This window comes from Motacilla alba, chromosome Z (assembly GCF_015832195.1).
Source record: "Motacilla alba alba isolate MOTALB_02 chromosome Z, Motacilla_alba_V1.0_pri, whole genome shotgun sequence".
Classification (NCBI taxonomy): Eukaryota; Metazoa; Chordata; class Aves; order Passeriformes; family Motacillidae; genus Motacilla; species Motacilla alba.
The window spans coordinates 40,581,654-40,609,040 of record NC_052046.1 but is presented as its reverse complement, the minus strand read 5'-3'; the positions used below and the strand labels follow the sequence as shown (position 1 = coordinate 40,609,040).

General features: G+C 44.6%; 1 protein-coding gene across 5 annotated transcripts; it reads left to right on the top strand.

Annotated features, from left to right (window-relative positions):
* The first annotated feature begins 706 nt into the window (after window positions 1-706).
* Window positions 707-26,020, top strand: TBC1D2 (TBC1 domain family member 2). 5 transcript variants are annotated; one of them, XM_038124119.1, is made up of 15 exons: window positions 707-1,424; window positions 3,126-3,613; window positions 4,240-4,372; window positions 5,262-5,403; window positions 7,660-7,784; window positions 8,397-8,581; window positions 9,660-10,046; window positions 10,841-10,951; window positions 13,777-13,964; window positions 15,229-15,699; window positions 16,822-16,942; window positions 18,931-19,116; window positions 19,747-19,868; window positions 20,272-20,336; window positions 20,558-20,699. In XM_038124119.1, exons 2-14 carry the CDS (start codon window positions 3,206-3,208, stop codon window positions 20,309-20,311), a joined length of 2,619 nt encoding a protein of 872 aa, XP_037980047.1. In that variant the 5' UTR covers window positions 707-1,424; window positions 3,126-3,205; the 3' UTR covers window positions 20,312-20,336; window positions 20,558-20,699. The 5 variants fall into 5 exon arrangements, with proteins under 5 accessions (XP_037980047.1, XP_037980046.1, XP_037980045.1 ...); XM_038124118.1 differs by lacking the exon at window positions 20,272-20,336 and having other exon boundaries at window positions 712-1,213; window positions 20,558-26,005; XM_038124117.1 differs by lacking the exon at window positions 20,272-20,336 and having other exon boundaries at window positions 712-1,424; window positions 20,558-26,005.
* The last annotated feature ends 1,367 nt before the right edge of the window (window positions 26,021-27,387 follow it).

Here is a 27,387-nt window from a genome sequence, read left to right as displayed (position 1 = left end):
TGGCTGTTTAGGACAGTGGAAAGACGGGCCACACCTGGACAGGTTTGCTTTTTGCTGTTCTGGTACTAAACTTGGCTAAAGTCAGTGATAAAACTAAGTAACACTTTCTAAACTCAGAGAGGGCTTTTTTGAGACCAGTAGAAAAGGCATAGCTATCACTACGCATGAGGAAAATCAAAGCCATCCAGACTCCTTATTTTAGGGATAAAGACATAAGGAGTGCTTTCCCAGGCTAGTACAGCACCTGCCAAGGCCAGCAGTGTCTGGCTGCACTGGAAGGAGGAAAGGCAGTTGTCACATAGCATGTGAACCTGGCTGTGCTGTGTGTCTCATCCCCTGTGCCCCCAGGACCTACACTGCTTCATTAGGGTGGTCTGACACCCCTATTCCTTGCAGTATCTTTTCCAGAGGCTGTTTCATTTGGCACAGCTTGATCCTATCAGCCTCCAGTGTCCCAACTCACCAATTCACTACTGTTCTTACCCAGTGAAATGTGCTTGACTGAGCTGAGTTGCCCTAGCTGACTGCACAGCCGTGCCTGTCGCAGCGTCTGCATCCACCACCCGGTGGTTTTGCAGCTTGGAGAGAAGTGGCCCTGGCTGATAGGCAGATGGCACTTGCTGGTCCCGTCTAGCCCACGAGCTGTCCCTCCCTGCTAGCTTGCCTTCCGTGGGTCGCATCACTCTGATGAATCACTTTCTTCCCGAAACCCGTTTGAAATTCCCTATATTGTTGTTGTTGTTATTTTTCCCGCGGCTGCAGCTGACGTCCCCCGCCCCACTGCTCTCCTGCTCCGCCGCCGCATCCGTGCCGCTGTCCCGGAGCGGCCTGGGCCCCGCCCCGCCCCGCCGGCACCGCCGCAGACCGGCCCGGCAGGAAGCGCGGGGCGGCGGCCACCGCAGGTATTCCCGGCGGGGGCTGCGGGTTGCCGCGCCGCCACTCCGCCCCCCCTCCCAAAATCCCCGAGCCGCGAGCGAGCTTGGGTGCCCCCCCGCCCCAGCCGGGCGCTGGTACAAGCGGTGCCAGGCTCCGGCCAGCCCCGTGCCAGGCTCCGGCCGCCGTCGCTGGTGGCCCGCGCAGTGCAGCTGGGCTGGGAGGCGCTTCTGCGACGCTGCGGGAATCGCGGGGAGTGGCCGTGGGGGCTGCCTTCTGCTGATCGCACCGGCACCTCCGGAAAGGTTTTTGCAGGGTCCACCCTGATCCGTTTTTATCGGTGAGTCAATGTCGGGGCAGCTTTCGGCTAAATTTTTTCAGACAGCTCCCCGGCAGTAACTGGACCGAAGAAAGCCTGAGACAGACGCTGCTTTTCTGTTGCTGTTGGATTTGTTGGAGGCTGTAGGTACCTGCTTGGTGGTGCTTGCAGCAATAGCTCTATGCCAGGAGACGGTGGCTTCCAGGAGCTCCTCATTACTTCCCTTAAGGAGGTGAGGTCTTATCTAGAGGTCTTTGAATGCAGCTCTGACGTGATTCCTTATAACTTGTTTCTTGAACCTAATGCTTACTAAATAAACTAAATTAAATTACCTAAAATGCTTGCTTGGTCCTGTTCATGGTGTAGACCCATGGAGCATCACGCTGGCAAGAAGTAGAAGTGTGATGGAATCTGCAAAGGGTACAGAAGATACTTATACTGGTACTGACATAAAAGTCCCAGTGTCACTTTGGGAAAGTTGAAAGTGTTTGTTCCTCCTGATGATATTTCCTTTGTGACAAGCAAAATTAGCTTGGAAATTAAGTTTTTTTTTGTGTGTTTCAGAAGTGTGGTTGAGGCAACACCTTCTCAAGGAGTGCTTGTTGTTGGCGGTTTTGAATGTGTTCACAACCATGATCCACAGTGTCGTGGGAGTGAACTAAAAGAATTTAAGTAGCTTTTCACAAGGAGTGAACATTATTGATAGTTGTCTGTAAACCTAATGTGAGAACAGGAGGGGGCAGCAATAAACATGATGGAGCTTAGCCAGTGCTAGGATGCATAAACCTTCTTGCAGTCATGAGGACAAGTTGTTCCTAAGAGCAGAGGAAAAAAAGATCAGCTTGGGAAACATCTCAGTGTGCTCCATTGTATTACCTCATTGACATGTTGCCATACAGCTGGATGTTGTGTTGAATAGTTTTGTGTCTGCAGTTGGATTCACACTAGCTTAACACTGCAGTGATTTATTTGCTCACATATTTGCTTCAGCTATGTTAGTGTCTGGAATTGAAGTTTCAAAAAATGCAAGAAGTTATTTTTTTATGAGCGTTTTAGCTTTTCTTATACAGGAGCTGTGGGTATCTGTCACTCTGAGCAAAAAAAATCACACCTGTCATATGGTTAAGCACTTGAAAAAGTGCTCGGAGACATGGCAAAACTGCCATCCTTGCATAAAGAAAAATTTACCTGAATGTGGGCCTGCGTAGCTGGCTACAGCTTTTATATCTGAGAGATGAGTTGAACTGGAGATTTACGAAGATCTCCTCCAGCCTGCGTTTTATCTTTTTCTTTTACACTTCTGGGAGCTAGGTGGTTACTTTGGTCATTAAGGCAACAAAGTCTCTTTTGCAATGACCACAGAATTACTTTCTCTGGTGCATGATCCATGATAGGAATCCATCCTACTGGATGAAGAACTAACATGTAACATGCAGGCATTTTAACAACTATAGACAGCTGACACAAAATATTCATAAGGATGCTGCATAATGCTGTATTTTTCTCCAGATGCCATGGCTTAAAATAATAGTTTAACATTCAATACAAATACCAGGACACACTTACCTGCAATGCCTTGACCTGCCTATGTGCCTACCCGCAGAGCTTGTTATCTTGCCATGTTTTCTGCAGCTGTTCCTTAACGTTAAGTACTGAATGCCCTGGTTATTGCTATTGATTTGGTATGCCCATAGGCTGTACTTATTTTTCCCACAAGAGATTATGGTACTGTTTCTTGACTGCTAGTCCAGCCTAATTTAGGAATGGAAAAGGGAGAAAACAGGTATTAGAGGTCATCTGAGCAGAGGAGGGCAGGGAGCAATGACAAAATGTAGAGTTGGAGACCTTGGCTGGGTAGTTTGAAAGCTAGGAAGTGGTTTTTTTGTCATATGGCAGACCTGAACTTATTCCTTCCTTTTTTTGTTGTCTGCAGGTTCTGTAACAGTGATGATATAATTTGGATTGGCTTATTTATCTAGAGAATTTCCTGTTTCAATCTATTTCCTTAAAGAGATGAAGAAAGGACCAGAAAGCAGAGCGTGTACTCTTGCTGCTCCAGGCAATTTAGGGGAGTCAGATCCAGACACTAACAGCAGCACTGGAACCTCAGCAAGAGAGAAAGACATGCTTAATTCTCCCGGAGAACTGGAAAACGTACCACTGAAAACCAGCACAGAAACATCCAGAAAAAAACTCTGTGGTTATTTAAATAAGCTGGGCATCAAGGGGCCGATCAAGACCTGGAAGTCTCGCTGGTTCTTTTATGATGAAAACAAATGTCGCTTACTGTACTACAGAACTGCCCAGGACATTAATCCTTTGGGGTCTATTGATCTCTCCAGTGCCAGCTTTGACTGCAAAATGGAAAATGGGGAAGGAATTTTTGAGATCAGAACACCAAGCAGAGCTTTTACTTTGAAGGTAATGAAAAATTCTCAGTCAGGACAGACATATTTGTACTAAGGTATTTTTTAGGTTGAATTTCATTGGAGTCCTCGAGGCTTGGATTGCTACCACTTGGACCTAAATTACTTGCATTGTTTTGGCAAGTCTGGGACTCCTCACCTGTGAGATGACAGTTGATTATTAGTAGGAATGAAAGCTGAACTATGTGCCAAATTAAAGTAATTGAGGAGTCCTGCAGTCCATATATAATTTACAGAACAGAAATGAACTTCTCTGCCTAAAATGGTTGTTCCAGGAGGATTCTTTGCTTGACTTTTATTTCTATGTAAGTAATTGTTTAAAAGCTCTGGGGATGCTTCCTGTCTAAAGCAATTAGGACATTTCTGCTTAGTCTTGGACCAAAATAAACCAAACCACATTTAAAGTTAGGTCAGTGATCCACTGAGATTCTACCTCTTAAGGCCATACTAAAGATTTCCTTTGTCCTCCCAAATCAGTGTTAGGACCAGAGGATACAGCTACAGATAGGCTTGAAACAGCTGACCTTTTTTCCTGTTGGCTTGTGCAGGAAAGTGGTGGTCATCTCCTCAGGCTGTGTCTTGTGTTGATGAGATGATTCCCTCCCTTTCCTGTTTTGTTAGGCAATCAGCAGACAGGCAATGATGTACTGGCTGCAGCAGCTGCAAATGAGACGTTGGGAATTTTGCAACACTCAGAGCAGATTTCCTGTGGGCAGCTCCCAGCTTGTGAATGAACCTCTGGCTGGAAGAACAAGTAGGTGTTGCACATGTTAGCCTTTCTTTTGCTTGCAGCCCCCTGGCGATGAATGGTGTTCCTCATCTGGAAGTGGGTAGAAGTTTTGGCCAGGCTTGTAAATGCAGGTGCCAGCTATCAGTACTTGGCCAATGTTTGACACTTCTTCCTTATTATGTATAAAAGTGAGAATGCTGTCTCCTAATCCAAAGCATATGTTTGGAGATTTTCAGGTATCTTATGATCATCTTGATTTCTCTCACACATGTAAAATGTACACATTTGATATATCACTCTTGTAAGGCCTCTGAAATTTAGAGCAAGTAAGGTGTTTTTTCAGCAGTGGGCTGAAGATGTCCATTCCTAGAAGTGGTAGTGGACAGGTCAGTGGATCAGGGGAGGGCACAACCAGGGTATCCACCTGTTTAGTAATGACTAGATGCACATTTTGTTTGAAACAAATGATCCCCTCCCCAGTAAGTGTCTGCTCTAAAAGGTTCTGGCATCTTGCTACAGCAGGCAAAAATTTGGTAACAAACTGCGTTTGCGGAGTGTTATCTACACATTAAAACTATCGACTGTGCTTTGGAATGTGGGAAGAGAGCAGCAAAATTCTCCTTCCCTATACCTTTGGGCAGTTAAAGTTTGATTGTTTAAAGTTAGTCATGCTCATATAGATGGTTGAAATCACTTGATTGTCCTTGAGTAGATCATTCTGTTTGTACATGGAAACTTATGTAATTTGACCTAAAATTAAGGTTGCCTACCCTACTGTTCTTGACCACTTGAACATGTAATGTATACCTGTAGCAAACTGTTGTGGCTGTCAGGTTACAGAAAAACCCAAAGTCCAATGGAATTCTGTCTTGCTCATTTGCTTTTGTGTCCTGTTTTGTTTTTACATTTGTAGATGTAGTTGACAATGAAGACTTTCTGCCTCTTGTGAAAACACCAACAGAAGCAGTGGGTTTAAAGGCAGCATCTTTGCCTGCACCCCAAACATCTACTGCTTTGCAGAACATCTCCCTTAAGCACCCTTGGACAGAGATACAGTAAGTGCATGAAGAGAACTACAGTGTGGTTGACATGCCAGCCTGCCACTGTGTGCCTTCCTTGCCTGTCATGTATTGTGTGAAATGGGACTCTTGCCTAGGTGGGAGAACTATGAAGCATCTTTTTGGAGGCTAGTCCAGGCCAATGTAAACTTCCTGCAGGTGGGTCTTTCACATCCCCCTGTTCTGATGCAGTTCACATAATCTAGTTCTCTTAGCAAAGATCCTGGTAGCAGACCTAGGACTTGGTGAAGCTCTCTTCAGTGTAGTCAGTGCTTTTCATGCCTAGTGTGACACATCTGCACAGCAGTCTTGCAAGAGCACATGATCAGGTTCAGCTGTACTCAGCTGTACCTACAGAGTAGGTAGTCATAGAAGCCCATTAGCTCTTTCCAGTAGTTTCAAAGGACCTTGAGTGTAGTGTATTCTCCAAAGCAGGAACTCCAGGGAAAAGGAGCTTGAGGCTGTAATGTGGTCTGACTGCACAACTTGCTCTTGCTTGCTGAGTTTCAAGGGCATTAGTATTCCTACTGCCTGCTTCTGTCTGCTGTTGCAATGGATACTCCCATCAGGTTAAAAGTTACTAGTCTTGGGCAGTTACAGTTTCACAAAGACAACCTCATCAGTATCTCTGTGTTTCCTAGTCACTTATTTGCACAGTCAAAAATGAGTAAGTGGCCACAGGTGTGGTAGGCAGCCAGGCACCTGCCAAATATTGTTGGTGTGGAAGTTGCCTGTAGTTTTTTTACCACCACTGCTGCAGCTACAATCTGATGCTTATATGAAGAAAGATCCCCCATGAGACCAGAGTTTCATGTTAGCAGCTTCAATTAGAGTTAGGAAAGCAGCAGACACTGAGTCTTTTATAGATCTCAAAACAAGAGACTTGTTTTGCTTTAGCTGATGGACAGCACAGGAGGAGAAGGAAAAGACCTGTATGCATAATTTCTGGTATAGATGTTACACAAACTACTTGTACCTTTGTAGTTCCCTAAAGTCAGCTGTTCTATTTTTCAGGCTATGCATTCTTTCCTACTCACATTGATTAAAAATAACACAGACATGTCTTTGGCCCCTGCTCCCATGCTGTGCTTTTACTCAAGCGTGAGTTTCAGTAACAATTGTCTCTTTCCAGCTTCAAGTTGTATTGCTCCCCTTGTTCAGTAAACATTTCTCCAGGCTCTATCACTGTCAGGCTGGGTCTTCTTTAGCATAGCACATCTGGATCCCTGAGCTGCTATAGACTCATGGAGAAAACGGTGCAGCATTAGATAGGGAAAAGTAGGAAAATTGCATTGGATGAGTAGTAACTGCAGACTACAGGGACTGAAGTTCTGCTAGTCTTTCACACCAGTATGTTCTCCAAGGTCAGCATGTCTGCTCTTCTGCTCTGGAGCCTTACAGTAGCAAGGCAAAAGGATAATAGTATCTAAATGGCAGCTTCATTTACAATTAGGAAAGCAGTGAACACTGAGTCTTTTATAGATCTCAAAACAAGGGACTTGTTTTTTTTTAGCTGAAGGACAGCACAGGAGGAGAAGAAAAAGACTTGTATGCATGCTTTCTAGTACAGGTTTCACACAAACTACTTGTACCTTTGTAGTTTCCCATGATTCTATCAAGTCATCTCTTAGTGCTTCTGGCAATATCTGATAGCAGCAGTTGTAACAAACTGTTCCTGGGTCTGACTGCAGTTTTGTTCCTGAAACTGTTTACTACATTTTAGTTTATGACTTTGTAAATAACCATTTGAAAGGTTATTTATTAAATGTTTCAGAGCACAAGACCTGTGGCTACTTCAAATGTGATCATTTGTCCCAGTTTTGGCTCTGTTGTAGGTAACTGAGCTTCTCTTGGCAGCCTTTCATGGCACCTGGGGATTTCTGCAGTGAACTAAGAATAGAGAGGGATGAAGGAAGTGAAGGGGAGAGGGAAGGATGTGGTTGTTTTACTGTTACCTTTGATCCTCTCTTTGATCTGATGTGTTTATGTATAGGGCACAAGCACATGAAAGATTATCTGATTTGACATTGCTGTGCTGTATTAATTCTGTGGCATCTTCCTGGTTTACACTGGTTACAATCTTGCTCTCCTCAAATCCACCAAGTCTGTAAAGAGTTAATTTTCTCAGCGCATGAAGGAGATAAGTTTTGGGAGGAGGGGTGAGAAGTAAGGAGAGGTAAGGAATTGAATAGTTTGAATATGCACTGACTGGCTGCAGCGATCCTAGGCTGTCTTGAGCTCTTCTTGTTTCAGAAACACTGTCTACAATATTTGTGGCTCCAAGCAGCTCTGGGGAAGCAATGGGAATGTCTTTAGCTTTGATGAATTCCAAGAGCATCCTGAGAATGTGGACGAGGAGCAAGAGGCAGAAGGTCCAGGTGATTGTTGAGCACTGAGCTCACTGAGCTGTGAGCTGACTGGGATGCCTTCCAGCAGGCATTATCAGGAATGGAAATGGGATGGTGGCAAGTTTTCAAGGGATATGAAAACTCTGTTACATTGTCTCAAGTATCTTCCTGTGCTGTTGCCACAAGACTGACTCTTTCGGCTCTGCTTCAGGCTCCATCTGACTTATCTTCTACCTCTGGAACCTTCTGCAGAAGCCAAAAAACGGACCAAAAAAACCACCAAAACCCACCCAAACAAATAATATCCATCAGATTAGTTTCTTTGAGGTAAAAGTATAATTGCTGCACAGTCACAAGCTAAGTGTGGCAGCTCTACTGCATGCATACCTTTCCATGGTGGTAACTTTCATTTGCTGTGGGCCTGATTTGTGAGTAGGGTGCAAGGTGGGTTAACAATCACAACTTTGTTTATTGTGGGCATATCAGTGTCTGATCCCCACTGTTTTGGCTCCAATCCTCTGGGTCGATTTTCCATGTTCTGTATGTCAGCCTTCTCTGCAGAACTGTTGAGTCCCCATAGCAAGACTTGTGAGTCCATAGTAGAAAAGTAATTCTGTCTAAATTAAATCTATCTCCCCTCAGTTAAGGAAGGGACCCTGGAAGATGGGAGGATGGGGCCCAGGCTGAACTGGATTAGGAAGGCCAGGTGGATGAACAGTGGCTTCCCTGGCTCTGAAGAACTGTCGAGGGAGAAGAACTCAGTGGATAAAGTGAGTGTCCTTCAGCAACAGATTCTGACACTCACAGAAGAAGTCAAGTCACAGAAGGTGAGTGTGGTGAAGAGACTGCTATTTCTAAGTGTCAGGGCCCTGAGGCTGATCACAGGGACTCCCTTACACATTGGTGTGGTAGAAGCACTAAGAAGCACTCAGCGGGCAGTAACTGGAGACCAGCAGTTGAAGCACCTGGTGTTACCACCTTGTGTGTGCCTAAGTGTGCCCAGCACAAAAGAAGACCTTCAGCCGTTTCTAGGAAGTGCAGTAGGTGTAAGAGGGAGGTAAAACAAATCCAAGTGTACTCTGCTGTTATCTTTCTTCTGCATCTCTGTTCCTCGATAAGTACAGTCCTGAATAGGTACTGTGACACTGGTGAGAACTGCCAGGTGGAGTCATGGTGTTAACAGCAGGTCATTATTTTTGAACAGTAACCCACCTTTAAGGTGTGATTTGACTGTAAGGAGTTGGGGCATGGGTCACTGCAAGGTCTGTCTCTCATGAATGAAACTGTTCTCCAAAGCATGGAGCAATGCCAGGTTCTCTGCTAATGATGCTGGTAGCTCTTCCAGCAGAAGAGGCAGGAGAGCCAAGTCCCGTGTTGTGTCAGTTGTGTTTTTGATTTGCTTTCTTAAGTGTCTGAGATGGCAGAGCCTGAATCAGCAACGTGTTGTGGGGCAAGGTTTCATGCCCTCATGCAGGATAGAGTGAAGGAGGACTCTGTCAGATGGAAGGTTAAAATGGATACTGCAGTTTCCTTCTGGTAGCACAGGTAGTTGCAGGCTGCATTATTTCCCTCCCATTTTACCACACTGCTGACCAGATCTCCATGTTCTCTGCTGGGCCTCCAAAGAATGACTGTAGGTAAGCCAGAGTTCAGACAGTGTGGGCAGCAGCTTTTCTGCTACCAATCCACGTCAAGTCATCTGTGAACTGCTGCAGAGATCTTTCAGGCCCAGCTCTGAGAGCAGAACATCTCACAGTGGTGTCACTGTGGATTCAAGATTTCTGCCTTTTTTTGATCTTCTGAAAGGAGTAAATTTCAAGATATTTCACTGTTGGGTCTGTGCTGTCCGTAATGCCATTGCCCTGGACAGCACAGTGATGTAATGGTTTTGCATTCCCTTTCCAGGAACTGGTCAAACTTCTCCACAAAGCTCTGGAGGCAGCCCAGCAGGAGAAGCGAGTATCTAGCATGTATCTCACTGCAGCAGAAGACAAGGACAGGCTGGAGCTGGTGCGCCACAAAGTGAGACAAATAGCAGATCTGACAAGTCGGTTGGAAGCTCTTGAACAAGAAAAGAAGGAACTGGAGCAGATACTGACTTTGAGAGACAGCCATATCCAGGAGCTCAAGGAACATGTGCAGCTTCTGATGGAGAAGAACCATGCCAAACAAGAAGTCATCATGACCTTAACAGAACAGATGGCCCGAGAGCTGTCTGACCCCCTGCAAGAAGCCAACACTATCACTGTAGAGACATTGTATAAGCAGCAGGAGGAGATTGAGCATCTGAAGGTGTGTGAGATGGCACAGGTCTTTTGGGTCCATTTTTATGCCCTCAACCTGAGTGGTAGGATGTTCTTTGCAGTAAGCACAGAATATACTTCTGCTCATTGCTCCATCCCTGTCCAAACAAGAGGAAGGCTGGAAGGGGCTCACCTGATGCCAATAGGGTCCTAACAAGCATCTGGGTCAGTTTCAGCTTCAGCTTAGAGCCTGTTTTGTTTGACTTCCTGTCATCATTCAGTGCCTGTCACTTTGTTTTCTTTCGTTTCACAGCTGCAGCCTGACTTGCTGCCTTCACTTACTTTGTAGCTCTATGTTTCTGTCTTACAGTTTCCCAATACATCCTGGTTCTTTCAGATGCAGGCTGTTGTATGTGCACAGCTGTAATTATGGGTTAGTGTGACGTGGAGAATTGCCAAAAGAGCCACTTTCTGTGGAGATTGTTCATTTTTCCTGCCAGCCACAGGCTGAGATTTGTTTCAGGAAGAAAAAAAAAAAGGAAACCACCCAAAATTAAACCAATCAATTAAACAAAATAAGTGAATCCTTGGCTTTATATGGTCTGGACCTCTCCAGTGTTTTTAAGTATATATATATTTTCAGGTGTCTTGTTGATGCAAGACAATATTGTGCCTTGATTTCCTTTGTAGGTAATATTTGTACTGGGGAGTCCTGTCTGCTCCTCAGAACACAGAATTTTGGAGATATTTTATTGTCATTAACTTAATCTGATGTCCCTGAAATGTGAGGGATTTTAAGCCCCTCAAGATCTCTCCTTGTGTGACTGTTTTGCTTCATGGCAGGATGATATTGATGCATACAAAACCCAGAACCAGTTTCTCAATTCTGAGATCCACCAGGTTACTCGACTCTGGACAAGTGTTGCTGAGAATGAAAAAGCTCTTCTGATGAAGGTAAGGCCAAGTAACCTTTTTTCCTTGGTGTGAACTGTTAATAATTTATTTTCAAAATTTCTATTCCATGGCACTAGAATAGATTTTGATCCACAAGGAATAAGCTTTCTTGTGTTTTTTTCAGTGTGACCTCTTTACTGCTTTGTGTTGTTCCCAAATTAGACGTGATAATTTTAATTCTTCAACAGAAGTAAAATACCTGTGAAGATCAGTCTTAAAGGTGCTGGAACTTAACCCAAATTTCTGCATTTTAGCTATGCAAATAAAAAAGCAACCCTGTGTAGGCAATCAGAAAAGTTTCCTGAGAGATGACAGATTGAGTCCTGGCTCCATCTAGTCGTGGTTTCTTTGCTGGACTTGGCACTGCTAGGTGGCAGCACGCTCAAAGTCCTGCAATTAGATCAGAGTTCTTATATTTTCCTAAGTTGTATTTTTATTTCTAGCTGTGTAAGTGTGAAAAACTATTTACTCTCAGACTTGTCTAATCCTATTTTCTGATCCTGAACCACTCTCAAGGCTGGAGCTGTGTGCCAGCATTTGTTTTGTAGGTTTGCCTAGGATTTACTTCCCTGGGTTTTAAGGTATTGTTGTGAATGAGTGTCTTAAGTTGCTTAAAGAATCACTGGCAAAGATTAGGCATAGCAGGTTCAATATTGAAGTGAAAGCACGGCAAAGCTCATTGCCATGGTTCACTCTACTACTTACTAGATGGTTAAAGCACACAAAGATGAAATAGTACTAACCCTTAATCATTCAATCTAAAACTAAAATCAATTAAAAATCTATGTGGAAGCCGGGGATGGAAAAGGGTAAGGATGGGAAAGCTTTAGCATAAAAGGAATAAGGGAGGCCCTCCCATCCAGCCACAAGGTTCAGTGTGGACTCCTGTGCAAAACTTAGCTCTGGACTTGAACAATAATTTGGGCCTAAAGATTTTAATGCACTTAAACTTAACAGCACTTAAACAATGGCTGAATTTAAACAATTTAGAAAAGATTATATGGAATTTACTGCAATCACAACAGTAACTCACTTATAAGCCTAACTTACTTACTAACCTAAAAAACTTGAATCTAAGATTCCAGGTATATTTTCTGCAATCACAACAGTAACTCACTTATAAGCCTAACTTACTTACTAACCTAAAAAACTTGAATCTAAGATTCCAGGTATATTTTCTGTAGCATATTCACACAGACTTAGAGTATGTACAGTGTAGCTGTGAAAATTCTCCCTGGAGCTCAGTGAAATGCTCCTGTCAGATGTCTGCATCTTCTCAGGCAAAGGGTTGAGCCTAAAGGAGTGCGGGTATTGGCCCAGGCTTTGTCATCGTTGTTTGGCAGTGGTGCTCCAAGAGCAGCAAATCTGAGAGTTCTCTGGCTCTGAGAGGCCCCAGTCAGAGGGATGTTGCTGGTCACAATCCACTGTGGTCCAGGAGAGCTCAAAGGGTCTCACTTGGGACCACTGTTTATAGGTTCATAAGAGAATTGCTTTTAGTTATAGTAATTTGCCATTCTGGCTGCAATTGATAACTTTTGAAAATTTGATGACAAAAATGTTCCTCCTCTTGAGTTTGCAAGAAAAATAAGTTTCCAATAGTGTTTGTTAAAAACCAAAGCCCATTAGCACCAATTCCTGGCAGCAGACAATATTTCTGATAAGCACAAGAGCCTAGCTCAGGTGCTGTTCATCAAGACTGAGGCCTGACAAGCATTTCTGAGATTGTAATGTTGCCTTAGATGGGGGAGTGCACCACTACAGGTATGTCTTCACAGTCATGACTTCTGGGACAGGGCAGAAAGCTACTTCTGGAGTGTTATTGCCATTCTTACATCTGTTTGCTTTCTAGTTCTTTAAAACCCTACCTTCTTTCTAACTTACTGCTCTCTCATCCTGACACTGCCATAACCTTCAAAAAGGAAGTAATCACACCAGCCCAGCATGCTCAGTGTGAGGTAAAATGCTGACTAAAGTGGTAGTATGAAAGAAACCATGCTCGTTTCTGTCCCCTCTATATGCAACCTAATTCTCTCTGTTTTGTTCTTGTTTTCAACTTCTGAATCCCACTGAACAGGAGTCTTCACTGAGCTTCCTGTGAGACACTGGGTGAGTCTTGTCACCTATGTGGCCTCAGTCCCCCACTTGTGGAGTGCATTAATAATCCTTCTTCTTTTTTTTTTTTTTTTTTTTGCTTTCTGTGAGCATGACTAAGGTGGTGGCAGGTACTGTCCTGCTGTTTGGTGGTGGCAGGTACTGTCCTCAGTTGGGCTTCCTGTGCATGAGAAATGATGTGTACCAGTGCCATAGGACTGGGGATGCTGAGGGGCATGTGGTCACCTGGTCTGTGGTGCTACCATGTATCCTGAAAATGCTATACTTAGTCTCTGCTATACAGCTCAGTCTCTGGAGTGGTATGTTTTATCAGGATACAGCTCAGTGTGGTGTAGAGAACTTGTCTGAGGATGTGGGGAAAAGACAGCAGAGGACTCAGATGCAGAGCTGGCTCTTTGTGTCCTTAGTTGAGCTGGTGGGGTGTGGCCATCTACTGATGCAATGCAGTAGTTAAAGTAGGTGATCATGTAGTATGTCTCCCACTCAATAAGCAATTTCTGTTGTATGCTAGCTACTGCAGCTTGTGCTTGTTCATAGACCGTGGTGATTCATTCATGGCTGCAATTCCACTGATTGTGGAAAACTACTAAATGTGTTTCCTGGGTGTTTACTCTGCCAGAAGTCTTTATGTGCAGACGAGGCCAGTAGAGAGCAGTGGCAACACAGGAAGGACTACCACTGAGCAAGCTCTTTCCGTCTTGTTTCCCCATCAGTGTGCCTGCCTGCAAGCAAGAAACTGCCAGATGGAGAGCAAATACCTGACAGTCTTGAGAAAGCTGCAGGAGGCTGTGCCTGGCCTGCCGAACTCGCATGCTGAATTGGTGAAGAACCTCATCCAGGAAGCTCTCCAGTGGGACGTGAAGGAAGAAGCAGAAGAAGGTTTTAACTTGAACCCTGTAAGGTAAGAGTTGAGAGCATGGGGGTATTCACATATTTGTAGAAGCCTGTCTGCAGAGGGAAGTGTGCAGGCAAGAGACATCTCTAACAACATTCTGTAGGAGGGCCTACATTTGTGTCTATGCCTTCCTGCAGTCAGGGCCCCTGTTCTGTAGCAGTTCCCATTTTATCTGTTTGGTCAGTCTCATAGGTTCTCCATGTAGCTTTGGAGATGATGTCACTCTTGAGCCTAGAATGACACAAGGACAGACAAGAGACCCAATTGCAAGAGAAGAGAAAGAAGCTTTATTACAAAGGATTTTTCAGTTTATATAGACCGATATGATACATTCTACTTGATTGTCTTGTTAATAAAAAACATCTTTCTCACACACCGTCCTTGAGAAGAACAGGAAAACAAACTGGAAAAACACTACCTGCAGACTGTTATACTAACAAGTTATCACATCCCTACAACTCCGTAAAATTCTCACAAGCCACTGTGAGAAACAGTTGCTGTTTCTCTTTCCCTGACCAGGCTGGCATCCACAAGATGAGACCTCCTAGGTCTCTTCGTCAAGAATATGATGATACCTTATAAGTTTCCCACCTTGTGGACAGATGGTGCACAAACCTTGACAAGCTGTACTATCTGTACTCTTGGTGTGTTCTGATCAGTAAGAGATTTGCATTGTGTACAAGGAGACATCAGAAGGGACTGTGGATCTCTGTTGTTTGATCTCATGCCCCAAAGCCTTTTCAGTCCTCTCCTACAGAACTGTCTCTGCACTGGAACAGGGTACGGAGAAGGTGTACAGGATGAGCTCAGTATTTCTTTAGGGGCTGATGAGGGATCTGCTGAGGTTGGTCTGCAGTTCAGAGAAAAGTTAGACTTTGAGTTGGTGTGTGTATGCCAGTGCTGCAGGTTCTCATTTGTCTTTAAGGCTCTAAGGTAGGCCCTTGCAGAGAAGTGAAGGAGTACTGTTACAAATGAGTGTTTGAGATTGCTTTGAAAAAATCCCTAGCAAGGGTATCAGAAAAACCCAGATTTAATATTAAGTGACAGCACAACAAAGTGAAGTTGAGGCCTAAGGAGCATTTCTCAGATCTCAGTGCAGCCTGGAAAGGGAGGGGGGTGTGGGGTGCACACCTCAGAAGTACTTGTGCTCTGGTATGGGTGATGTGAGCCTGGCAGCAGGCTGTAGCTGGGATGGTCCCAAACAGTAAGTGTCCTTGACAGAGGCACCAGCACTGTCATTTGAACTAAACACTGCCTTGTGTCCCTCCAGTGAGTATGATGAGTATGGGTTTATGACTGTACCTGACTATGAAATTGAGGACTGGAAACTCCTGGCCAAAATTCAAGCCCTTGAGATAAAGTCCAATAAACTGCGGAGCCAGGAAATAGTGGAGAAGCCCCTCCGTGACAGATGGAACAGCATTGGAGAGCTGAATCCCTCTGCAGAGCTGAAGAGTCTGATCCGAAGTGGCATCCCAGTGGAGCATCGGCAACGGGTGTGGAAGTGGATGGTCAGCCGGCACTGCAGCCCAGTGCCTGGCCACTACCAGCAGCTGCTGGAGCAGAGCAGGAACACCGAGCACCCGGCCGGCCGGCAGATTGAACTTGACCTGCCCCGCACACTGACCAACAACAAGCATTTCTCCTCTCCCACCTCCCAGCTCATCCCCAGGCTCCGGAGGGTGTTATTGGCATTCTCCTGGCACAATCCTGCCATTGGATACTGCCAGGGATTGAACAGGTATGCTGCTTCTTCATGAGATGGCACTGAAAAGGTGTAGACCCATATTCTAGGCTATGATTCAAGCAGTCTCAGGCTCTTGCCTCTCTACAGTTCTGTCCTAGCTGTAGGTATTTAATTGCAGAATTCTTCATTTGGTGACTTATTTTTCATCCAGTGTTGTTACTGGGACCCAGAAGGCAGCAGGATGCACTTGCATGGAATCTCTATAGTTACAGAATGAGAAAGAGCAACTATAGGAGGAAGAGCAAACCAGTCCCACAAGGCTGGGGGTGAATTTTTAAGTAGTAAAGTAGTAAAGCAGAACACCACCATGGTGATTCCCTTTTTTGCTGAGAACAGTTGGAGGAAATGTTGGGAAGTGTTAAACACGCAAGGGAGTTGCAGCAAATGACACAAAGAGAGACTGAGGAAACCATGGTAGTTCTGTCTGGAAAAGAGAAGATTCAGAGAATATAAAAGTTTCTTTCACTTCCCAAAGAAGGCTATAGGAAAGATGAACCTAAATTTTGTAGAATTGTGCTGTCAAGTCGAAAAGGCAGTAGGCATTAGCTGCAAGAAGGGAATTTCTAGCTGGACCTTTTCACATGAGGGAGGTCTGCATAAGCTATATATTCCTAATGATCTTTGGGTGGTCTTCAGGAAGACAACAGACGCTTTCCTCCAGAGAGCCCTTAATATAAGGTATCATCTTTCTAGTCTGTCTAAAAGGCAGTAAGTCACAGCTGAAGGATATCAGGGCTGTAATAGAATGTATGGAGAGATGAACTATATCATGTAATATGAAGTACCTCTGTGTGACCTCTTTCTTGTATTGAAGTAGCCCAAATCAGCACACTACTAACTTCAGCAGATCTACAGAACATTCAATTAGCTGGGAAACCTGGCTTTGTCACATCAGTTTCATATGTGCTGACAGAGCCACTTGGGAAAGATGATCACATCCCTGCGGTTCCTTCAGAAACAGAACACTTGCCTCTGTCTGGCTTTCCTGCCACATTTGATATTTTGGATGCTGATGGAGCTGGAAACATGCAAAAAGACCTCTTGTATTCTTCAATTCATGTGTTGATGACTCCTCCTGCAGTACTGAATTCTCTCACTATGTCTTGTCCATCACAGATTGGCAGCTGTTGCTCTTCTGGTCCTAGAAGATGAGGAAAGTGCTTTCTGGTGTCTAGTCTATATTGTGGAGAACCTAATGCCAGCAGACTACTACAGTGACACACTAATAACATCACAGGTGAGCTGAGCACCCTCACATCTGCTTGGACTCTCATACAGTGATGTGCAGTAAAGATTTAAAAGTGAGTAGTCAACCTGCTGTGTGTTTGATTTCTCAGAGGATAGTGATAACACGTTACAATCCCTTTCATTGCAGAGGTATTGGAGACTTGAGAGTACAAAATTGTTACACTCACACAGAGCAGCAAAATTGGTCACCAGCTTTAGGAAATGACATACTACTCCTGAGTAATAAAATGAAATCAAGGAAAGAAGGAAAGTGCCCCATTAATTGTACAGTTACTTATTTTAAAGAAGTTTTAATAGAGGTGAAGCAGCAAATTCTGGTATGAATAGACTGAATATGAGGAAGGCACCATTTTGCAGCCCTTCAGTTTTTAAAGTTGCGCTCTATCTTTGGAGTGCCATGTACATGTGGATGAAAATGCTCAGATTTTTATATTCACTGTATTTGCCTCAGTTTGTGATCAAGCATGGTGTTAGTTCTTACTATGGGGTTCTCTGCACATCAGAAAATATTCTGGCCTTTTGATATCAACTGTTGTGCTGCAAATAGCTTACCCACCTGATTCAAAATCACTGGATTTCAAGGCTTTCAGTGTGTCTTGTGTCAGATATACTATGTCCTCCCAGGCAGACAGAGATAAGCTAACTCCCATATAATTCAATGGAATTGTAATTGTGTGCCCATACCACCCACACCCATCAGTGCCTGGTCTGGTAAGCCTTGCTGTGACCTTAGTGCCTCTGTTGTGTGTGGTCCTTTCAGAGAAAAAAAAGGTTTGGTTTTGTCTGTAGGCCCACAATAGTGGATGCTTCAAAGGTCAGTATCTGAGAGTAACTGATACCACTGAATTTGTTGTCTAACATTTACTGGGACAGTGGTGTGGTGGTGGAGAGACCAACTCACAGACAGGGGAAACAGTTATATCACTTTGAAGATAGCAAAATGTCTCTCCAGAGGAGGTTGTGTTAGCTGTAGGATTTAATAGACAGCACTCAATACTGAACAAGTAGAAACTGACAGGGAAAATATGACAGACGGAAGAGGCTCGCCTACATTCGGTGGGAAAACACTGTCACCTGAAAGTCTTCTTTAGAAAGAATTTCTGACCTCATGGTTGGTATCTGAAAGTCTAGCCAAGACCCATGTAAAGAGGAACATCTAAGGTGATGCTCTGTGGGTTGGCTTGATAAAGTGAGTTGGCTGGAAAACTTAAAATTGCAAATTTTGAAGACAAAGCATATTACCTGTGTGGTTTGTACCCCTGTGCCACAGCTAAGTGCACTGATACAGCTGGCACATTAATATGATACAGCAGAGGGAAGCCCTGAAATGATCCTGCTCTTTAGCACTTACCCTCCAGAAAGCATGGCTCTGCTGACATGACACCTTTACAAACCCAGATCAAGGATCTCACTGACTGCATTTCTGTGTTTTGGCTCATGCAACCAGAAGCAAAGCACAGACAGTACTCAGACCACAAAGAGAAGCTTAAGTAAGAAGATCAGGTTCCACTTGCAAGGTCAGAGGTATTCGAGGTGTTCAGTCTATTGGGCCATGTAGAGTCATTCAGACCTGGGCAGGTTTTAATGCCTTTCATTCAACTGGATGCTCATGGTATCACAGAAAATCCCAGTAAGACTAATGCAGGAAGATATGTCAGATATTCCCTCTTGACTTTGAGACTGGGAAGGAATATGATTCTTTGAGTGAGAAGAACGTCTATTTCTCTGCTTATATCTTGGCCTTGTTTCAGCTCCATGCCTTGATCTGGATGCCACATACAAGTACACTGCTCAGTGAGTTTGAAGGGTTGGGAGACAAAGGATGCTCTGCTCCTCCTAGGGTGTGCTTCACTAGAAGGCAGCACCAGTGATGACCCTGACATGCAAGGGCCATTTTCCTGTTGCACCACTCCTCTCCTCTAACAGCAGGACTGCTCTTGACTAGGACTTCATTGTTTTCTTTTTTGTCAATTCTAGGTAGATCAGAGAGTCTTGAAAGACTTCCTGTCTGAGAAGCTGCCTCGCCTCATGGCTCATTTTGAACAGTATCGGGTTGATGTCTCACTCATCACCTTCAACTGGTTTCTGGTGGCCTTTGTGGACAGCTTGGTCAGCGACATCCTCCTGCGAGTGTGGGATGCCTTTTTGTATGAGGGAACTAAGGTGCAACTCTCAGTCTAGGCCTTCCTCCCATCTGTACCACCTCTGTGGCATAGTGAAAGAGTGATGGGCATACACATATATCAAAGATATGTGAGGCTGAACTGCTTGGCCTATCCTGTCTGTTTGGTGGCATGCCTTGATGTCTCCAAGCCCCTGTTTTCTATGTACTTGCTGCTAGTAGGCAGACCTAGTCTCTGATTCTGTGCACTTGGTACTTTTTAACGGATAGTTGTGCTGCAAAACATCTCTCTGATAGGCCATGGTGTCTCCTACTCTGTGACACATCTAAGATTATTACAGATAAAGGGAGCATAAGACAGTATCTGAAAATGTGAGTCCTGCATTGTCCCTGTGCATAGGGAGAACTGCAGAACCCTTGTGAAATCCCTGTGGGGTATTTTTGTAGAGCCTGGTATTCTCTGGGGTTGCAATTTAGCTAACAGATGGTCATTCTCTTGAGATTAGCCCTGTACTTCTTTAGGCCTGCCCTAGTACATACTATTGAGAGCAGGAGTAACCCTGGATCTAGTCTGTACTGCAGTGCTATGTGCCCAACATCATCTTTCTACAGGATGGCCTGGACCTTAAGTTACTTAAAACTTTATCCTCCAATACCTTTTAACCCTCTAGGTCATTTTCCGCTATGCTCTTGCGATTTTTAAATACAATGAGGAGGAAATCCTAAGAATTCATGACAGTGTGGAGATCTACCAGTACCTACGCTTTTTCACGAGGATGATCACGGATGGCAGGTAGGACTGAGTTGTAGACAAGCTTGCATTCTGTATTTGTACTTGCTTGCCTGTTGGGTCAGCTTAACAGGAGTTGTGACTAATTTATTAAGAGAGACGCAAATGCATTGATAGGTGTGTGGGACATGGATCCATTTATCTCTTTTTGACTTTCCCTTCATGGCATTACTTAAAATGTTTTTGGCTCAAGCAAAGGCATGCTACAGCAGAGCAAGCCACAAAGTCTGGGTCAGTCTTCTTGTAGCAGCTGGTGCTTGTGCTAGTGATTGCTGGGTTTCTCTCAGCTATACTTGGGGTGTTTGGGAACACAGCACAACCCATGACCTTGAATGGCAACATGTCTCTGAGATGAAGATTTCTGTGATCAGAAAAGCTCTACATCAGGAATATTCCTCCCTGACAGGCCATCAGAATTGGCATCTGGTCCACTGTCTCCTAAATGATGGCTGCACACTGATACCTTAAAAGGTGGGATGGTATACGTGTATGTGAAGTACTGCTTGGGTTGGTGCTTGTGTGGGAAAGAATTCCTTTAAGACTTGGCTGTTTGGTGACTTCTTAGCTCAGAGAGCTGAAGTCTGTGGCCCTACTCTTTAATACCCTGGGATGCTCTTGGTGTATCTGCTACCATGTGTAGCCACTAAATAAGCCACTAAATAAGTTGACCACAGCTGTCTTTTCTATCGTAGGAAGCTGATGAACATTGCCTTCAATGACTTAAACCCCTTCCCCATGAAACTGCTGAGGAACCGTCGGTCAATGCACAGAGAAGAGCTGGAGGCAGAGCTGTGTGAACTTGAACAGATCAAGGCAGCCTATGTGAAAGAGAGAGCAGAGCAGGGACCTCAGGACCTGGAGGAGGTTGTTAGTGAAGAGGAAGAAGAGAGCTAATAAAAATAGAGTTGGTCATCACTTCCCTCCCATACTGCAGAAGGTCATCAGTAGCAACTGTCAGTAAGAAATGGACCAGAGGGGGAAGTGTGGTCACAGGAGTTCATCTCCCCCAATAAGCAAGGCTGTAGTTATGGGACCATTTGTAGTCAGATTTATAATGGATTGGAAGGTGTCAGAGGAGTTTAATCCTCTTCTGTATTTCTCCCCATTTAGATCCTGTCCTGTGCAGTTCAGGATTACAGCTGAGGGTGCAGAAGAAATTTCATTTGTGGTGTCATGACAGGAACTGACATGATGCAAAAGACCTGCCAGGGCTTTTATACATTTTCTGATGGAGGCTTGAATGAGATCTTCACCTACATGTAAAATCTCCAGAGATAACGAACCAAGACTACTCCCTCCTTACCTAAAGCTTCTGAATTGGTCAGGAAAAAAATTTCTCTTAGAGGGCATGGTGCCTTCAGTGTCTAGCCTGCCAGAAGAGTGTGTTTTTAACATTGTTACTGATCAAGACACTGTCTTAAGGTCTGTTAATGCTCTGAAAGCTAGAGGACATCATCCCATGGGATGCAGGCTGAGACAAGGAAACAGATTGTGGGAGAGTAGAGTTGCTTCTCCACTTTGGTTCCTGTAGGAAGTTCATGGGAGCATAAGGTGTGTCTCCTGCTTGGCTGGGAAATGCTGTGAGCTTTCTCTCCTCACGTTTAGCTTTTAGGCCCTGGCATCACTCTGTGCTGGTGAGTGTGCTCCATGGAGGAACTCTAATCGCTGTATGAAACCAGCCTTCCTGCAGGCAGGGCCTAGTGTTATGTGGATTTTTACTGGGGATGACTGGATTTTCTGATAGCCTTCTGATCTCTCTGCCCCACAATTACTGTCTGACTGTGCTGGGTTTTTACATTGATACCCCTGTCTCTGACTTCCATTCATTATAGGAGGGACAAGGGCTTTTCCGGAGGAGTTCCTGATATTGCGGGTGTTTTGTCCATGGCATATGGCTAGTAGTGAACCTGAAAACTCTGGAAACAAGGTCACAAAAGATGACTTGATATTCTTTAGAAAAAAGTAATAATGTCCCCTAAACCAAGGAGCTGGCCTCCATAGGTCTGGCACACAGAGATGCCCTATCTACCTCTGGGAATGGGGTCTGATAGCCTTCTGCCCTGCCTCCCAGGCTCAGCCATCCCCTGGGCTAGATACCCTGCCTGTGTAGCTCAGCTCCCCACAGACCCAGGATGAGTCAAGTATTTAGATAAATACAACTTCTTTTTCCTTAACATGATGCCAGATCCTGCTGCCCCACTTTCCTGCGGAGTGGTGTATTACTCCAGGTGTTCCTGCAGTGCTGGCACTGACAGCATACAGCAGACCCTGCTATAAGGGGGCTCTGCTCTATGTTTTTAGACTGACCTTCAACCCAAGTGGCTTATGCCTTCTTTAAATATCTGGTGGTTGATAACCCAACCCTTCAAGTTGTCAGTGCTTGTAGAGGAAGGAAGGGGAGGAATTCATAGTCCACAGTATTCTCAGCCCTGTGGGCTGTAGCTGAGATGACAGACTCTACGGGAAATGTTGTCTATTCACCTGAGACACATGGTCTGCCTCACTGGACAAGTCTGCCAGTTTCAATGCATTATAGAAGACTGAGATGGGAGAGAGCTGTGCAGGCCAACGACACAGCAGAGAAGTAATCAAAGTGGAAGTGAAGTTTTGGGAAGAATGGATAGATCCCCTGAAGGTCACAGAGAGCTGCACACATTAAAAGTGTGGGATGAGAAGAAAATGTTACTGGAAGCCTACTACAGTATCTCAAAAAAAATGAGTTCATTTTAAAAGTATGCCACGTAGATAGGGAAGTCTTAAAGGCAGCAGGTTTTTCTTCACAGATGATATAGCTAATCTAATTTATTTATACTCTTCTGTTCATGAGCGCACACAGAATTTTGCTGTTGTTACAGACATTATCTTCTAAATCAAGACCATGCAAATTAGAAGTTTACTTACAATTTTGTTTCCTAGAGCTTTCTGCAACAGCTTAATCTTTCCTCCTGACTTGCCCTTATGTTTAATAATAAAGACATTTGAAACATGTATTATTAGATTAAACCACAGCCTGACATATGTCTACAGTATATAATAAACATTGGTACATGTGATACATAAACTCTTCTGATGTAGACATAAGGATCAAGGTATTGACCCTGATGGGGAATTCTGAAAATAATTTTTAAATTAAATTGGAAGGGAAGGACATGTGAGGGTTGTTATAAGTTTCTTTTCTTTTGTGTCTTCCTCAGCTCTTGGTTTTGGTCCACATGTATTTGCTGAGGACCATCTTCTCTGGTCATACTGATAACCAATCACTTGTGGTCATTCTTTATTAAACTGTGGTGAATGCAGGAATACCTGCAAGGCCTATAAAGACCTGCACCTTGGAGCCAAGCTCACATGTCCTCATGGGCTCTCTTCTACTTTCCTTCTGCATCATAAACTTCAGTGGTACTGAAAAGCGCTGAACTCAGGTCACAAAATTGCAGCTGGGCCAGACACAAATCCCTCAGGCCCCTGCAAGACCTGCAGTGACTATCAGTCAGTGCTATGGGTGTTTTGAACCTCTTGGTTACCTCTGCATTAGGTGCTCAAGAATGATTTGTGCTGCCACTGCCAATTGTTGTGGCTGGGAAGCAGTTTGACCTGGTTATGCAGACCAGCAGCTCCTTCTACCTGTGCGGATGCCTGTGGTAAAACAGGTGTCTTTCAACCCGAACCAGTCTTTGCTGAGCTTTGCTGTATGCATAGCATTACTTGTGAAATCAAGCTTTCTATCTCTGCATTAACCTCATCCTTAGGATGCCAGCTCCAACCCTAAAAAGGACGGTTTTGATCGTCCACACCCACCCTCCTCCCTATGAGGTGCCATTAGTTTTTAAGTTCACTTTGTTGCAGGATCTTGTGTCCACCAGAAGTTCATAGGCTTTGAAAGGATAAATTAGTGGAGTGGTGCCAAACACATAAAGCCACTGCTGGCTCAATAAGTCCCTGAGCTGCCAACAAGAAGAGGCTGTGAAGCTTCTCTTTTTTACCCCTTTTTGGCCTGGCTGGTGTTGGTCTGGCAGGATGTGTACCTTCATATGCTGCCGCTAAGCTCTGTATTCTGGTGTGCTGCCAGAGTGATAAGAGGCACTACTGGGGAGGTTGTTTCTGGGTTACTGTTTAGTCTAAGCTTGAGCTTCTCATGCAGGGTGAAGGTGAGAGCTAAGGGGCAAGGCATTTTCTGTGGGTGGACAGCAACAGCACCCTGTAGCAGGAGCTATACCACAGTGCTGAGTTTCTTTTCCAGTCTGCAGGCTGGGCAACCTCCTGCCAGACACAAGGCCAGACACAAGGCTTTTGGGCTTGCTCTCTTCCCATTTAGGAGCTCACTTGTGGCCTGAGAAAATGCTGAGACTTCTCCAGCCATCGCTCAGTGCTAAGAGCTCCTTTACCAAACATTAGCTCTGGTTTGTCTTGGAACATGCCAAGTGCAAGAAGACAAACCACCTTCCCATGACCGAGCCACCATGCTGGAGCTGATATAATATAATGCCATGAGAGATCATTTAACTCCTTTCCTAAGCTCAGTGAGAAGCTGGAGCCTGCACAAAGATGCTAAATCATGAGATTATCTGCGTACTTTCTGTTCAACCTCAAGAGCTCTCTAGAGGGGGGAAAACAATACACCAGATTAGTCAGTGGAAGAGTAGGTATCCCTAACCATGACACATTAGAGGTGAAAGGTACCGTACTCTACTGCAGCTAGATGTTTGCTTTGGTCACATGGTCCACTACCTTTGAGACAAAATCCTTATTTCTCCTTGTTATTAAATGACAGCTTCCTGGGAAGTGCAAAGTCTGCCTTTGAGACTCCAGCTATTGGATCAGTATCTACTCTGGTTTTGAGCTTAATTTTTATGACACAGAACCTCTGGCACATTCTGGTGTCAAGCTGTTGGAAGCTTGGAGACTTGGAGCAATATCCAGAGTAAACAGAATTAAATTTCAAGCCCTCCTGTCATACCAAAATTGTCCAGATAAAAACTTTCTAACACAGGTTTGAGTGATAGAAAGCAGCATTCTTTATTGCAGTGTGCTGGTCACTCGCAGAATCCTTCCTCTAACTGAGTGCCCTGAACTTTGGGTAAATGCTCAAAACTGAGAGTTTTATCATACACACTGATGACATACTCAATGGCTATCCCTGATTACTTGATGTACGTGCATGACTTTGTTTTACAAAGTTTCACACCCTCTTTTTGGAAGTCGTTATATGGTTCTTTGGGGTTTGTCTTCAATGTCCAGTGTCCTTTTTAGGTGCCTGTTCCTCAACTCTCATTTTGAGTAAGTGCAATGTCATTGCTTTGTATAACTTCTGCTTTCTCAGCCTTGCAAAGCTAAGCTGGCATCCTGTTTGTGTTTTGCATGAGTTTTTTTGTCTACTCCTCCAAGACTACATTGTTCCCTTTATTTGATAAGAGTAAAATGTTTTTCTGTTCTACAGTCATTATCATTTGGGAAAAAAATTGTACTCAGCCCAACATCACAATTCCATGCTGAAAATAATGCCTATATATTTTTCTTTTACAAAATAATTTTGTTGGTAGAAAAGTATTGTCTATGGGCAGCATTTTGCAGGGAGGAAAAGTTCCAAAACAAAATTAAAATCAATTGATATTTTTGCTGCATCTTCCGATAACATTTTTCAACATCATAAAAGCTCTTGCACCTTGATGGGAGATGCCAATGCCAATGAAAAGGCTTCCAGTTTTGACACTACCACTGCAATGGTGCTTTAAATCAGTCCCAAAGCTGGTAGGTATTGTGCCCTCCATGCCACCTGCCTGCATACATGTGGCACAGTTAGTTATAGTGAACTGCATGGGGCTGGAAATAATTATGGTAGGAAAAGTAGGAACCAGTAAAGTATTTGTCAAAGATGAAGCTAATTGGTCATAACTAATTAGCAGCATCCTCCACTTGTCTCCATCCAGGGACATGTCAGGCTCCTTGTCCTCTGCAGGCAGGGATAAAGCAGAGTTCAGTGTTTGCTGCAGTGTCTCCCCTTCAGTGCAGATGTACTGGGATGTGTGCTGGTATAACTTAGCCTTGAATTAAATATTCAGGTATATTAAATATACCTGAGGATATTGTATCTGCAAACTGGTCATGCCTTTCCTTGGGTTGCAAGGCATATCACCGTGCAGAAAGCTAGTTCCCTTTTGTCTCTTCTCATCCACTTCTGTAAGTGCTCCATGCCAGTCAGGACCTTGTGCCCAGGGAGCTGTGCCCAGCTGGGTGAAGTGCTTCATCATTGCTGCACAGACACCATGAACGTGGCCATGCTGATGTAGCTCCTGCAATTCAGACCAGCCACAACACGTGCCAGCTCTGCTCTTCCAATGGCTTGCCACAGGTTGAGATACTGCGCATGGCTAACAGGAGTGGTGTTCTGTTGCATTGCTGTCAGGCTCCCCTTCATAACCAACTCTGCTGGAGTGGTAGCTTTCCACTTCTCACTATTTTGCATGGGCCAGAAAGAGATGGGTCTGATACCAGTCTGCCTGATTTCTGGCACCTAATGGTGTGGGATGGCAGAGAGTTACAGAACATGCTGCTCCAACTTCTGCTGTTGGATCTCAACAGAAAGCACAAATATGTTGGCTGCTGGAGGCCCTTTACACAGCAGAAGTGTTGTATGGGAGAGCTCTTTCCCAAAAGCCACTTCTGTGAACATAGGCTGTCAGCAGCGGTTGCTCAGCCAGGCTCTTGCTGCTGGATGACCGGTTGAGAAATCTCAGGGAACATGACAGAGACAGTATTCACCCCAATCACCAAGGACACCCCAGGCCCAGCCATCCAGTTTAAGACTGCAAAGGGGACTGGGGAGCAAAAACCATTCACTTTGTCAGCACCTAAAACAGCTCTCAGGAATGGCACTTGCACATGAGTAGCACAGCCAGATGTCTACAGTGGGCAGATCTATAGGTAGAAGAAATCTTTCCCCCAAAAGGCCCTATACAAAGATGTCTTTGTCTCTCTGTCAGTCCTGCATGCAATCTTCTACAGCTTAGTCAGGGTTGGAGCACAACATGTGTTAAAGGAAGCACTGGAAATCATCTGTGCATCAGTACCTAACCTGTCTTGTACTTCTCCATGGGGAACATGTGTGCACACACTGTGGATCCTGAGGCCTGCCAGAAGTCGTCTCAATTCCTGTAGGCATGGCAGGCTCAGGACAGCTGCTGCACTAGCATCCACAATTCATGCCCACAGGAATTCCTTCCTGTGCTCCATCCATGGATATTGCTTCTCAACAGTTGTCTGGTGGTGTATCTGCTGAAGTGCCTCAGTCTCCTGGGATGTCCTGGGCTGGCACCTGGTAGCAAAGGATGAAGATCACTCTTAGTGGTTGCTGGTTGATTCTGAAATTCTGCTCAACACCCTTGAAACATTCAGTGGATCTGGTCCTGTCACAGGCATTATTTTTCTTCTCCAAAAGGGCTTGAGGTGTCCTGACAGGTGTGCAAATGATGACATCACACATGCAGTCTCCTCTTTTACTAGAGCTGGGGTCTGTAGTGAGGAACTG